A 13,886-nucleotide genomic window follows, 5' to 3' on the forward strand; every position below is an offset into this window, starting at 1 on the left:
TAATAATTTGTTGAACTCCTACCGGTGGCGCTCAGACTATTAACATGATAGATGAAACTGGCTGGTTTTCGGAAAGTCCAGAGGGTCATTAATCATATCATTCAAGTAGTCACTTCTTTTGCAACAATTACATAATTGCAGAAGTGATAACAATTTGACGAATAATAGCAATTGCAATTGTCAACACGTGAAAAGATCAAATCCTAAAGATTTGGAAATCGCCCAAATATGGTTGATTAACACGACTTTATTTTAATATTTTTTTTTTCTTGCCTTCCTTCCCCGAGGTACTACTACTAAACGAACAAGTGGTATAGTAGTGTTTCCAGTGAAATTTATCCCCATAACTCACACCGTTGGCCATTAATACGCCGATAAAATAAAAAAAAAATTAAACCCACACTAAGAAGCTATATATATATTCAATCATCAAAAGTTCAATAATTTACTATGCTTTCGTTTAGAACCAAAGGATATAATGGTTATGGGATTCAATATTCTCCATTTTTTGACAATAAGCTAGCGGTGGCAACAGCAGCAAACTATGGATTAGTTGGTAATGGGAGATTATTTATATTAAATATAGAACCAAATGGAACTGTGTCTAATCAAGTATCATGGGAAACACAGGATGGATTATTCGATCTAGCATGGAGTGAGGTTCACGAAAATCAAGCAGTAGTAGCTTCAGGAGACGGTACTTTAAAATTGTTTGATTTAACTGTTCCTAATTTCCCAGTCATGAATTGGAAAGAACATTCAAGAGAGGTTTTTTGTGTCAATTGGAATCTTGTGGATAAGACAAATTTCGTGAGTGGGAGCTGGGATGGAAATATCAAATTATGGTCACCTAATAGACCACAATCATTATTGACATTAAATTCGCATGTTATTGATTATTCGACACGAGTTGCACCCAACACAAGTTCAGCGTCTGTACCATTATCGCATCAACCAGCACATCAGCCACAGTCACAACAGCAACAGGTGAATACGGCCAATTGCATTTACTCAGCCCAATTTTCTCCACATTCTCCTTCCATGATAGTCAGCTGTAATGGTGGGTCACAAGTACAAGTCTGGGATATTCGTAGTCCGAATCCATTGCAATTGAAGTTTACCGCTCATGGTGGATTGGAAGCATTATCAGTAGATTGGAATAAATACAAGTCTACTGTGATTGCATCAGGAGGAACTGATAAATCTGTGAGAATATGGGATTTGCGATCAATTACAAAAATTGACCAACCTATAGCTCAATCACCAATGGCAAGTGGACATATACGTGGTCCAACGCCATTAAACGAATTAATAGGCCATGAATTTGCTGTAAGAAGAGTACAATGGTCACCTCATAATCCAAAAGAGTTAATGTCTACTTCCTACGATATGACAGCAAGAATATGGAGCGATGAGCTGGATGAACGTGCAAGATTCTTGAATTCACGAGTTGGTGGGTTGAAAGGGGTATTTGGAAAACATAAAGAGTTTGTTATAGGTAGTGACTACAGTTTATGGGGAGAACCTGGTTGGGCAGCAACTACGGGTTGGGATGAAATGGTTTATATATGGGATTCTAAACGATTATAAGCCGACAATATGTCTCGTCCAGAAAAGCATTATATATATTTTTTTTTTTTTATTTGCATAGCAAATGTGGTCGGAGAAGATTTACTATGTTAAATAGATGTCAATCAAAGTATCAAAATTCCTTTTTAGTAGTCAGTACTAGAGGATCCTCTATTATGAGGATATTCTTACAAGGTAGTACTGATAAGTAATATACGATCGCATTGCAATTAAACAATCTGTAGGACGAAAAAATGCGGGGAACTTGATTTCATTATCAACAATTTTCAAGATGTGATAAAGTAAATGGAAGTATGAGCTAGATTTGTTGGTCAGAGTGAGTAGCAATACAACTAACTTTGGGCAATCTATTGGAAGCCCTTACAATGTTTAGATTTAGTTTACTATTACTCAAAAAGTAAAGATCAGGTGGTTTTAGGTTGTAAAGTCAAACAGTAACCAACAAGAATATATGTTTTATTCTGTTGTAGTTTTGGGACTGTCGTTTAGCATATTTTTCATTGAACATTTAGAAGTTCAATGAATTTTTTTGGGAGACTATACGACGGTTGATATGTGTGTAAAATTATTGTGATAATTATTTTTAATGGATTTATCTGATTCTGCTACTAATTCATTTCTTTTTTTTTTTTTAATGTGGAAGAAATTTTGATAATACGAGAACAAATTTTTGTGATTTTTCCGAATCATGGATATTTATTTTTTTGGCTTTCTTCGTCTTTTATGATCCACATATAAATTGAGTTTTCTTTTTTTTTTTTTCTAAAAAAAAAGAACTAGTTTACATAAACCTCTTCTATCAAAAGGTTTAGAAAAGATCTCTCACAAGAAACAGAATATGCCTGATTTGACACCGCTAGAGGTTGATGAGGAGGAGGAGGATGCTTGGTCTTACTCGTTCCCACCTTCAAACGAGTCTTTGCCAATACTGCAACAATCGCAATCGAAAAGATCCGTCACACAGCCTTCAAATTTCAATTCTAATATAAATTCAACATTCCGTACATCGCAAAATGGTGATAATAGTTCGAATAATCTGCAAATGAAATTACTGATAGATACAACAACCACCTCAAGTAAATCGTCCCTACCGTTTCCATCTACAATACAGAAATCTACTCCTTTAGATCCATTAACTACCAAAGAAGATGCCAATTCGGTGATCTCAAAAGATTCCAAAGGTAATGCCCTCAATGAAGCCTCACAATCTGACGATAAACCAAAATTCATGAAGGATTTAGAAGAATATGGTTCCACAAGAAATATCTCAAATTCACCATTATCTCAACAATCCACCAATGAGGCCAGTTTATTGCCGTCGCCTAAATTTATATCTTACCGCAAATCCAAGAGAACTGTAAGTGAAGGAACATTTGATTCGATATTAGACAAATCACCCATGTCACCCCCGGCATCTAGATATGACACTAAATTGTATGTGGATGAATTCTATAAAGACTCAAAATTTCGATATGCAACAATCAAAAGAAACATTGACTTCCATAATAATTTCCATTCGTTAGACTTAACAGATAGATTGGTTGATGATTTTGCCTGTGCATTGAGTAGAGAAATTTTGTTACAGGGAAGAATATATTTGAGTGAAAGTTATATATGTTTTAATTCGAATTTATTAGGTTGGGTGACGAATTTAGTTATTCAATTAGAAGAAGTTGTCAAGATTGAAAAAAGATCAACTGCAGGTTTATTTCCCAATGCAATTAGTATTGAAACTGTTGATGGCACGCTTCATACATTTGCAAGTTTCCTTTCGCGAGATCAAACACACGAGTTAATGCTGACATTATGGAAAGGTAAAACTGGGAAATCAAATAATGATCTGACACTTACAAGTGAAGATGAATTGGAAAATGGTGCTATTGATTCTCCCAACAAACATATTGAATCATATATATTATCTCTTGATGGAGACGACGACGATAATGAACTGCGGTCGTTGGATGGCAGTAACGAGGATGGTGACGAAAGCGGACTTGATATCGAAGAAGTGCTAAGTACCAAATTAATCAAACTCAAATCAGAGTCTCTTTATACTAACAATGGTCCAGATACACATGCTCCAACCACTCCAAATTATGAAAAATTAGATGCAGAAATAGAATTAGTTGATGAAGTTATTGATGCACCTATGGGTATTGTATTTGCGATATTATTTGGACCATACACCAAGTTTCAAACTAATTTCCTTGAAACTCATGATGGATCAGAAATATCAGAGTTTGGTGATTTCCGTCCATCAGAGGAAGATCCTGCTGTTCTTGAACGTAAATATATTTATCGTCGAGAATTGGGATATTCAATCGGACCTAAATCGACAAAATGTGAAGTCACTGAAACCATTGAGCATTTGAATTTTGCCGACTATATAGTTGTGGTTTCAACAACAGTGACACCAGATGTACCTCTGGGTGGTGTCTTTAGTGTTAAAACAAGATACGTATTTTCATGGGCAAATGAGAATCATACTAATTTATTAATTTATCACCATGTTGAATGGACAGGAAGATCGTGGATGAAGTCAGTTATTGAAAAACTGTGTTTATCTGGGCTGACTACCACAACCAAAGAGATGATCAAAGAATTAAAAGAAGAGATTGTTCAACAAACATATTTCATAGATGGACCACCAGCTGTCAAGCAACCTTTGAAAAAGAAGGTCAAAAAAGTGGAACCTGAACTTAAAAATGAACAACCTAAAATGGAGATCAAACCTTCTACTACTGCTGTTGATGTATCATCCTGTTTACAACAAAACATTACGACAGCTTTTTTCATTTTATTTACAATTGTAACGATTATTTTTTTTATGCAAATCAGATTGTATGGTCTTCTTCGAAAATCAAATACGATTGCCGAAACTCAACTTTTATTGACACTCCAATTATCAGATTTACAACAAAAACCTCAAGTTGAAGTTCAAGATAATGTATTTTGGAATTTGATACATTCTAAATTAGGTAGAAAATTAACTTCATTAGAAAAATTGCAATTTTTAACGTATCAATTGCAAGCTATACACAAGGAAAAAACTGATGATGGTAATACTAATGGTTTAATTGGTAGTATTCCCAAATATATACGTGATTTGATATAGGAGTTTAGCAAACATTCTATAATAATAATAATAATAATGATAGGTAGAAAGGGTAGTCAATATACAACTTTTTTTTTAACAAACTCTTAAAGCATTGACATTTGGTTGTGTTTCGGGTTCAAATCGTTCAATAATTTCCATATTTTCAATGGTATGAACCAATATTTTCGAATTATCTTCACTCAATTCAAATATAAATAACCCTGAAATTACCCTTTCTAGTTTCTTCGGCTCCTTTGTTAACCCCATTATTGTTCCAGGTAGTTTTGATACTAATGTAGATAAGCTCTTGTGATTATCAAATATTTTCTTGGTATCTTCTTCTGACCATTTATGAGTACCCAAGTGAGCTTGTGATGTACCTTGTGCATCCAAATGAGAACATCCATCGGGACATGTAGACCATCGCAAAAATATCTTTGTCGTGTCATTAAACATACATTGTGGATCGGGTCCACGTGAAACTCGGATTGATTGTATATGTAATTTTACTTTAGGACTCAACATTACTGAGGTTAAAAATAATTGGATGGCTTTGCAAGTAGTATAATATGTAACAAGTCCATTTAATTTGGGCAAATAGTTTTCATCAAATTGGGAAGGACATATTCTCAAGTATATATCTTTAGAAATAATTGATTTGGGTAATGATGTTTCTAATATATCAGGTACATATTCTCTTAATTGATCAATCACTTTATTCACATTAATCTTACGCTGAAGTTCCTTTTTGTCAATCTCTGGATGTTCATTTCTTAAAGTGGGGTATCTGCTGAATTTCATATATCGTGGATTTGAAACTAGCCGTGTTGTCTGTGTGTGGGTTATTAAGCTTGACGGCTGGGATGAATCCAAATCCCGTCTCACAACCACCAGTGGTTGGTTGATTGGGGTAACAATCGTAAGAGGTGCATTTCTCAATGTATATCGACTAACCCTTAACGCTCCTTCACTTCGGAGAATTGACATTTGAGTGTTGAATATAATCTGTTGCGTTGGGGGAAGAAGGGCAATCGTAATTCAGTATTTGCACAGAAATTGTCTCTAAACTGTGTGTGAAATTTAATTCAATTTCCCCCTATGTGATGGCCCAAAGTGCAGGAGTTGACCATAGATTTTCAAATTTGGAGTTTGGGGGGGTGATGATACAAAAAAAAAAAAAAATATCTGATTCGTTTATTTTTCCAATTTTGTTTCCTATTGCTACATGTGAGAGCATAGCTTTGTCGCCGAAGTCTTCAGATCTTTTGGGATGGCTTAGATGTAATAATAATATATAGAGGGCTTATGACTATTTCTCTACATAAAGAAGATTGTAATTTACAATTTGATTCTTCGGAAAACCATTTTTGAGTTAAGCTAAAATGCAAACAATTGGATTGGTTGATTCAGATACAAAAAGTAAAGCTTATAAAACCAAACATGTATTCAAACTATAAAGTTTCATATAACAACTCTCTTAATCTGTATTCTTCATTGGCATCCTCGATTTCTTGCCAATTACCTATGTAATCATCACCTCTAACAACACCTGGCAAAGTCTTGCCATTAGCTTGTCTCTTCCAAATCTTCTTAGCTTCTTCATCGGTCCCCAAATCACGATACTCAAACTTAATTCCATTGCCTTGTAAAATAGCTGCCAAATTATTTGTTCTGAGTATAATTTGCATACCACCTGCTAATGAAGTAAAAATATAAACTGGCTGTGACTCAAGATGTTTACGAATTTCTTCTGGTGAAATGTCCAAATCTTCCAAATCATCATCTTCAATTGCTGTCTTGGGTTCTTTGGTTTTCAGAACCTCAGCTTTTGCTGCTTCTTTGGATTCTGAAGTAACGTCAGCACTAGCTGCTTTAACATCTTTAGATTCCTTTGGAGCGAGTTCATCTTTAGTTTCGACAACTTCCTTCTTCTTAATATCTAAAGGTTGTTCTTCGGCAAGTGATTTTTCCAATTCTTCAGTTTCAGATTTCACAGTGGTACTGCTTGTCTCTGGTTCTTCTAATTTTGTATATGCTGCTAATTCTTCTTTAGTTGGTTCATCTGTTTCTTCCTTCTCGGTCTCCTTTGTAGATTTTTCCACAACATCCACCAATGGTTGTTCACTGACTATTTCTTTTTCACTACTAGTAATATCATCATCACTAACAACCTTCTTAATTTCTTTCGCTTCAACATCTAAAACAGGATTTTCATAATCTTTTTTTATGCTATCTTCAGGAGCATCTTCATCAACAGTTTTCTGTGATTTTTTTTCCTTGACATTTAAAGGTGCCTCCTCTTCCTCAAGAGAATCTGAAGTTACAATTCCTTCTTTTGCCAACTCTTCTTTATCAACCAAATCGTAATCATCTTCGTTGACCAAGGCGCCTTCTTCAGCTAAAACATCAGTATTGGCATCATCTTTTTCGTTACTATGATGCTTTGCTTTTTCGATATCTTCATCAATAAGTTCTTCATGAGTAATTGGCTTTTCACCTGTTTTAGCGTCATCCTTGTTTTCAGCTTTCTTAGCTTTCTCTATTTGATTTTCTTTTTCGTCATCGACATCGACATCCTTTGATTTTTCAGCAGCCAATTCTTTACCCTCTTCTGTCTTCTTTGAGGTCTTTGCTTCCAATTCCTTCTTCTTGTCAACATCTTGAGATTTTTGTAAGGACTTTTCCTTATCACTTTCTTTTGTATCACTTGATTTCTTATCCAGAACCAATGTATTATCACTAATTTGTAAAACTTCTTCCACCATAGTATCCAATTGTTCAATAGTAGAATATGGATCATCATTGATCAATGCACCTTCTCTAACTAAAGCATCAGTGCTGGAATCATTTTTCTCATCTTTTCCTACTACTGAGTTTGCATTTCTAGCTGCAGATCTAGAACGTGAAATCGAACGGAGATAATTGGTAGCAGAAGCAGAACGAGCAGTATAGAAATTTTCTGACAACGGGATTTCTCTCTTTGGTGTGTCAACTTCAAAATTAGTATAATCACCAGTAGTAACTAATGAAGGATCTCTAGTTAATGGAGTGTCAGCTTCAAATGCTGGATCAGCAGCTTTACCCAATGCTTCAGCTTTGGCTTCAGCAGCAGCAATAGATTCACCCATAGTTGGTTTTGATTGTCTAGAACGTCTTTCATCTGGTTCTTCTTCATTGGCTTCATCAACTTCCTGAGTTAAATCGGCTGGTAATTCATATTTCGAAGGTTCTTCTTCATGAGTACTCTTGTAAGAGTCACCACGAGCCAAGTGTGGTTTTCCCGCGCCAGTTGAATTTCTTGAGGAAGATCTTTCTCTGACCCTGGATGTTGGATTAGCAGACCTTGATCTAGATCTTGGTCTTTCGGTATGAAAGTAAGGGGTATGTAATCCACCTTCTAATCTTTGTTGCTGGGCAGGAGAAAGTAACGTAGGCTGCGATGACGTAGCAGCAACCACTTCTTCATCATTTCTAAATTTTGAATTGAAATTCGAATTGGAATTTGGCAATTTTTGTAAGTCATAAGATTGAACGTGGTCTATCAAATCATTGTGATCTTTAATATCGTGTTCTAATTGAAATTCGGATAAGTTTGGAGTTGAATAATCTTCTTGTTTGTAGAAGGAAGAAGCATCAGTTTTGCCGGCGGTGTTTTCAGTACTACTTTCAGGCTCAGATTCAATTACCAATGATTCAGTTTCAGAAGATTTCTCGGGTGAAGATTCTGCAACTTGCACGTCTTGAACTTGCTTTTTCTCAGGCAGGATTTTCAAAACTTCATCTTCATTACCCTTAGTGTCTGTAACATCATTGGTTTCTTCCAGAGTAACCTTTTTTTCTGGTGTAAATTGAGCATCCGTCTTGACACCGCCATCCTGATCTAAAAACTTGTCAAAATCAGCTTCTGATCCTAACAAAGCCCCTTCATTGATCAAATCGTCCAAAGATGCGGTAATTGATGAATTCAATTTAGAATATCTTTTCAATTTGTTAATATCTTTAGAAGATTTATATTTTTCTGGGTGGATATAATTCTTATGAGTGGAATCATCTGCTGATCTAATGGAAGATCCAACTAAAGATGGGGAATCAGATTGTTCTGCTTTTTCTAAACGCTCTTCAATATCCATATTTGAAAATTGATAAGTAAAATAAGGTGATGTGCAATTAGTGATTTAATCGAGATTTGAAATAGTTCAATTCTTAAAACTAAACTTCCTCTAAGCAAAGAAGGAAAAATATGTAAATTAGCAAAAAAAAAAAAAAGGGAAGCAAAATCAATTAAAGTGTTTGAATCAGTTGTTGATAAAGACGACGCCTAGAAAAAAAAGAAGTAGTGCGACAAATTATGTGGCCAGAACACAAACTTTGGGAAATGTAGAAATTTGATTAAACTGTTGAGAATGAAACCGATATTTAAATAATAAGCTTAATTATGTGTGTTTCTTAGTTGTTTACAACAACAAAGGAGGAAAGACAAGAGAATCATGTTTAGAGTTGGTGATTGAAATTCAGTATAAATTGTCAATTTGAGCGAATAAAATTCTCTTGCGGTATTTTTTTTTTCTCTCTTTAATTTTTGGTTTGTTCGTTTTTGGTCTAGTTTCATATTTCAATTGAAGAGGAAATTGTTGAGCTATTAATTGAAAAGAAACAACTAGTTTGAGAGGGGGAGGAGGTCAGAGAAAAATTGGTAGCAAGAAAGCTTAGAATAAGCAAATTAATGTACGAAATTGATTGATCGTTTTATTTTATTTTATTAAATCATACAGTTGGGCTTTTGTGTAGCAAGCTTTGTACCTGAGGAAGTGGTGATAGTAATGGTAGCATTGATGGGTGTTAGTAAGTTAATACTGTTGCTTACCATACCTAACGGGTCTCGATTTGCTCTTTTAAGTAAGAAGAAAAGTAAAAAGGGAACAGTATACACTTTTATAATTGAACTAGATGATAGTTTTGAAATATGGGGTAACTGGAGAAATGTTGTGTAAGTCAAAATTATATTCACAAAATAGAGCATCTCTTCAACTACATACAATACCACTATTAGCTTGAGAAACATATCTTTTACACACCCACAATGCTGCCATCTATTCAATTGTTAACCTTGTGTTGCACATAACCTGTGATTTAATATCATACTCAAAAATGCGATTACCAATTTAAGAAATTCTATTGGTCAATTTTTTTGCACACCAGAAATATCTTTGATTTTCTTTTGAAACCTTGATTTATTTTGCAACATTTTACAAATACGATCCACTAAAAACACATTTGGAGCTAGTAAGATACAGCTGGTTTGCAAGATTTACATTGGACTAGCTTTCTCTAGAACATACTAGAAAGAAAAGGAAAAAACCTTAACAATGGACATTACACGGAAATCGATTTCGCTCAATACGGTAATACCCGATTTTCTTCCGTCTGCCGAAAACACTACTTCCAATACACATAACTATCCAAACTAAAAACACTACTATACTAGTATAGGGTCACAGTCATTCAAACACATTCACATACTGTTGACACTTATATTCAAAGAACGTACAAGTTGTAACAAACCACCAAAGGTTTTCTAAAACCCGTGATTTCCTGCATATAGGTTAAGCACGTTTGCCACTAAGTGAGAAATTTTTTTTTTTCCCATATAAATTGTAGTAGATATTGGAAACGTTTTCACATCCTATTTTGTATACTTTGTTAACCACTTTATACTACAACAATATATAATTAAACATGCCTAGACAAAGAAGATCTGCTCCAGCTCCAAGACAACAAACTAGATCAGCACATACTGCTGCTGCTCCAGCTCACCATGCTCCACCACAAACTTATCCATCTGCTCATCCAGCTCAACCAGTACAAACTCAATCCAGTCAACCAGGTTTGTTTGGACAAATGGCTTCCACTGCTGCTGGTGTGGCCGTTGGTTCTACTATTGGACACACTTTAGGTGCTGGTATCACCGGTTTATTTGGTGGTTCTTCTTCATCTGCTCCAGCTGAAGCTCCAGCTCAACAACAACAAGTTGCCGCTTACCAACAACAACAAACTCAAGAACAAGCTAAGCATTGTGATGCTGATGCCAGAAATTTCACTAGATGTTTAGAAGACAATGGTGGTAACATGCAAATTTGTGATTACTATTTACAACAATTGAAGGCATGTCAAGAAGCTTCAAGACAATATTAAGAGATTTTAAAGGAAGACTATCCAAAAAAATAAAACCGTTCTTGTATGTAGATGAATTATAAAAGCCATGAATTAATGGCAAATATATAGTGCAAAAAAAAGAAGTATAGTTATACATATTCAAAAATAGAAGAATATTTATTTGATTATTTATTGATTTATTTATCCAAAATTCAGCAATATGATTATACTCTAAATTACTTACTCTTTTGAAGTAGATGAATAGTAATAGTAACCTGCACCACCTAAACCTAACAAAGCAAAGATACCTAATCCAGCACCACTTGATTCTTTCTTAGTTTCACCTTGATTGGTCAAATTATCATGTTCAATATCTTCCACAACAGGACTTTGTTTATCAACAGACTCAGTCTTATGATCAACTTCACCTTCACTCAAATTAACAACATTACCAGAATTGATATCGGGATTAATTGATGATTGAACGTATTTTTCATGATTAGCCGATTTCTTTGGTTTAGTAGAATTAATATTTGGTTTAGAAACATCAATTGGAGCACTACCGGTATCTTCTTTCAAAACCGGTTCAGCAGTAACACTTTCACCTCCATGTACCACTTTAGCATCATTAGCTTCAACTTTAATTGAAGAATTACTTTCCTTAGCAAACATTTCTCTTTCCACTGATTTGGCTTTTTCATGAGCAATATCTTGTTTAACGGCTTCTTTAGTCAATGGTGGAACTTTTGGTTCAGAAGTTTTAGGAATGAAATCATATTTAAACTCCCATTCATTAATAGATGTTTGTGAAGGTAATCTATATGAGTCAATGGTTGATGAATCACCTTTAGCGAAAGTTCTTGATGAAGAATGAACAAATCTTGTTGTTCTTGAAACAACAATTGGATTGAACTTGATTGATTTAATTGAATTTCTAATCATCTTGAGGTATAAATGTATAACGGGGTGATGAAGGAGGGGTTATATAAGAATAAATAATATATATAATAAGATAGCAAAGAATAACTGGAAAAACTCAATGAAATGAAAAAAAAAAAAAAAAATCAAGCAAATGTGAAAACTATGAAATTAAAAATCGGTGATCGGATATGAAGAAATGTAATAACAGATTAAAAAGAGTAGAGAAAAACAGAATAATTATAGAGCATTAGGTGTGACTAGATTTTATTTATTTAATTGGTTCTTAGCGGTCAAATAAGATGACAAAACAAGCAAAACTACAAGAACTAAATTGCTGGCCAGAAAGTTATATTGATATGAAATTTGGAATGGTCATAAATTGTCGACACAAAATATTAAAGAGTGGTGGAGGAACAAGGCGGGGGGACGGAAACAACCAAAAAAAAAAAAAAAGGGATACAAAAATCTGAGCATGGTAGTGCGGATCAGGTCAACAGTTGGATTTCAATTACGTAATCAAAAGATATGTGGAAAATCTTACAGAACGACAAGACATGTTAGGGATGATGATTATCTATTAATTTCTATAAACTTGATAAACGTTATAAATTATTTACATCTAGACCCCATGAATAGTCTTATACTCCTTCCTCTTTATCCTCTTTTGATTTATCATTTAACAAATCTTCAAGATATAAACTAGGTGCCCGTACAACTCTTTTAGGTGGAGCCAATTTCCCACCATCTAAAAATGATCCATTTATAGTAGACCCATTGATCGATGACTCATTACCATCAGCTACAGTAGTGGTGGTAATTCTACTTTTCTCATCAAATGCAGTGGAAACAATAGTACTACTATCAGTATTATTATTATTATTATTATTATTATTATTGTATCGTAATATCAATGATGCCAGGGAAGCATTATGTTGTTTTTGATATAATGGCAATTCAAATGTTTTAAAATCCATTGTTGGACTAATAAACATGGAATTTCTTGAAGTTGAAGGGGTTTTTTTCATTATTGGTTTATTATTTCCTAAAATACTATCACGATAAGAACGACCTTGATTTGATGATGTTGACGATGTTGATAAATCTGTATTATTGTTGAGGTCCAAAATTGAAGAATTTCTTGAATAAGGACTTTTGTAATTCAATATTTCATTTAAATTGGTGTAATAAGTTTCTTTTTCATTCATAGCTTGCCGATTATATTTAAAATGAGTGGTTATTCGATATAATATAATCAGTAACAAAATGGCTCCGAAAATGGCTCCAATAACAATGAACACCAAATTGGAAGGTAAATTTGAAACATATACGTATGGATTATTCAGGACTGGTATATGAGTTATAGAAAGTGTTGGTTCACCAGTTGATAAAGTTGGCATCGAATCTTCAGTGGCATCTCGAGCCACTAAAGTTGGTGTTATTGATAGTGAAGTTATACTATTGGAATGCATATGATGATGGTGGTGGTGGTGAGGATCAAAAGTGACTCCTGCAACGTGTTTCGCTATAAGTGTAAGAATTACAGTGATCATTTTGAAACGTAGTGAGTTAATCACAGTATCTAGTAAAAGGGTAAAGAAATTCAGGAAGGAGAAAAGGAGTGTAATCTGAATCTAGCCTCTTCAAAAAAAAAAAGGAAAGACCAAGAAAGAGGAAGTTTGAAGATTCAATGCATTATATATATATATACATATATATCTAGTCACATCATTTGACGGTGTTATTTCATAACCATGTGTTCAATCTCAAATGAAATTTAATTCAGCAATGCATGTTAAATTATTATTTTTGTCAAATGGTTTGGTTTGGTTTGGTATTATGCGTCAAATCTATATAGATTTAAATAAATCAGACGTGTTTATTATAGGGGGGGGGGGGGGGGGGATAGGGCTAAAGTTTCCAAATAAATGTTTCTCTACACAGACCCTTCTAAAACGTACAATATAGCAACTCAGTTATATTGTGTTTGTTATGATATTACTATCGAACGCATTCTTTGTTTATTTTCTTCTGAAAGGGAGTATATATATTGTTATCAGATTGTTCTACAATTATCTATCGAGATTGTGATACCTTTACCAGAAGTAAGAACATTTCAACTCTTCTC

General features: G+C 34.1%; 7 protein-coding genes across 7 annotated transcripts; 3 read left to right on the forward strand and 4 right to left on the reverse strand. All coding sequences in view use genetic code 12, as the record gives it.

Moving 5' to 3' along the window:
• Positions 1-450: 450 nt before the first annotated feature.
• CD36_60890 (peroxin, putative) lies at positions 451-1,590 on the forward strand (the record flags this gene model as incomplete). The annotated part of the gene is made up of 1 exon (XM_002420836.1): positions 451-1,590. One exon carries the CDS (start codon positions 451-453, stop codon positions 1,588-1,590), a length of 1,140 nt encoding a protein of 379 aa, XP_002420881.1.
• An 838-nt stretch (positions 1,591-2,428) lies between these two features.
• On the forward strand, positions 2,429-4,705 carry CD36_60900 (uncharacterized protein YFL042C orthologue, putative; the record flags this gene model as incomplete). Its single annotated transcript, XM_002420837.1, has 1 exon — positions 2,429-4,705. The coding sequence occupies one exon, from the start codon at positions 2,429-2,431 to the stop codon at positions 4,703-4,705; it is 2,277 nt and encodes a 758-aa protein (XP_002420882.1).
• Positions 4,706-4,780: 75 nt separating this feature from the next.
• On the reverse strand, positions 4,781-5,674 carry CD36_60920 (uncharacterized protein YGR053C orthologue, putative; the record flags this gene model as incomplete). The annotated part of the gene is made up of 1 exon (XM_002420838.1): positions 4,781-5,674. The coding sequence occupies one exon, from the start codon at positions 5,672-5,674 to the stop codon at positions 4,781-4,783; it is 894 nt and encodes a 297-aa protein (XP_002420883.1).
• Positions 5,675-6,138: 464 nt separating this feature from the next.
• On the reverse strand, positions 6,139-8,817 carry CD36_60930 (uncharacterized protein YFR016C orthologue, putative; the record flags this gene model as incomplete). Its single annotated transcript, XM_002420839.1, has 1 exon — positions 6,139-8,817. The coding sequence occupies one exon, from the start codon at positions 8,815-8,817 to the stop codon at positions 6,139-6,141; it is 2,679 nt and encodes an 892-aa protein (XP_002420884.1).
• A 1,606-nt stretch (positions 8,818-10,423) lies between these two features.
• Positions 10,424-10,879, forward strand: CD36_60960 (mitochondrial intermembrane space cysteine motif protein, putative; the record flags this gene model as incomplete). Its single annotated transcript, XM_002420840.1, has 1 exon — positions 10,424-10,879. The coding sequence occupies one exon, from the start codon at positions 10,424-10,426 to the stop codon at positions 10,877-10,879; it is 456 nt and encodes a 151-aa protein (XP_002420885.1).
• Positions 10,880-11,080: 201 nt separating this feature from the next.
• On the reverse strand, positions 11,081-11,782 carry CD36_60970 (uncharacterized protein; the record flags this gene model as incomplete). The annotated part of the gene is made up of 1 exon (XM_002420841.1): positions 11,081-11,782. One exon carries the CDS (start codon positions 11,780-11,782, stop codon positions 11,081-11,083), a length of 702 nt encoding a protein of 233 aa, XP_002420886.1.
• Positions 11,783-12,399: 617 nt separating this feature from the next.
• On the reverse strand, positions 12,400-13,311 carry CD36_60980 (uncharacterized protein; the record flags this gene model as incomplete). Its single annotated transcript, XM_002420842.1, has 1 exon — positions 12,400-13,311. The coding sequence occupies one exon, from the start codon at positions 13,309-13,311 to the stop codon at positions 12,400-12,402; it is 912 nt and encodes a 303-aa protein (XP_002420887.1).
• Between the last annotated feature and the right edge of the window lie 575 nt (positions 13,312-13,886).

This window comes from Candida dubliniensis, chromosome 6 (assembly GCF_000026945.1).
Source record: "Candida dubliniensis CD36 chromosome 6, complete sequence".
In the NCBI taxonomy this organism is placed as follows: Eukaryota; Fungi; Ascomycota; class Pichiomycetes; order Serinales; family Debaryomycetaceae; genus Candida; species Candida dubliniensis.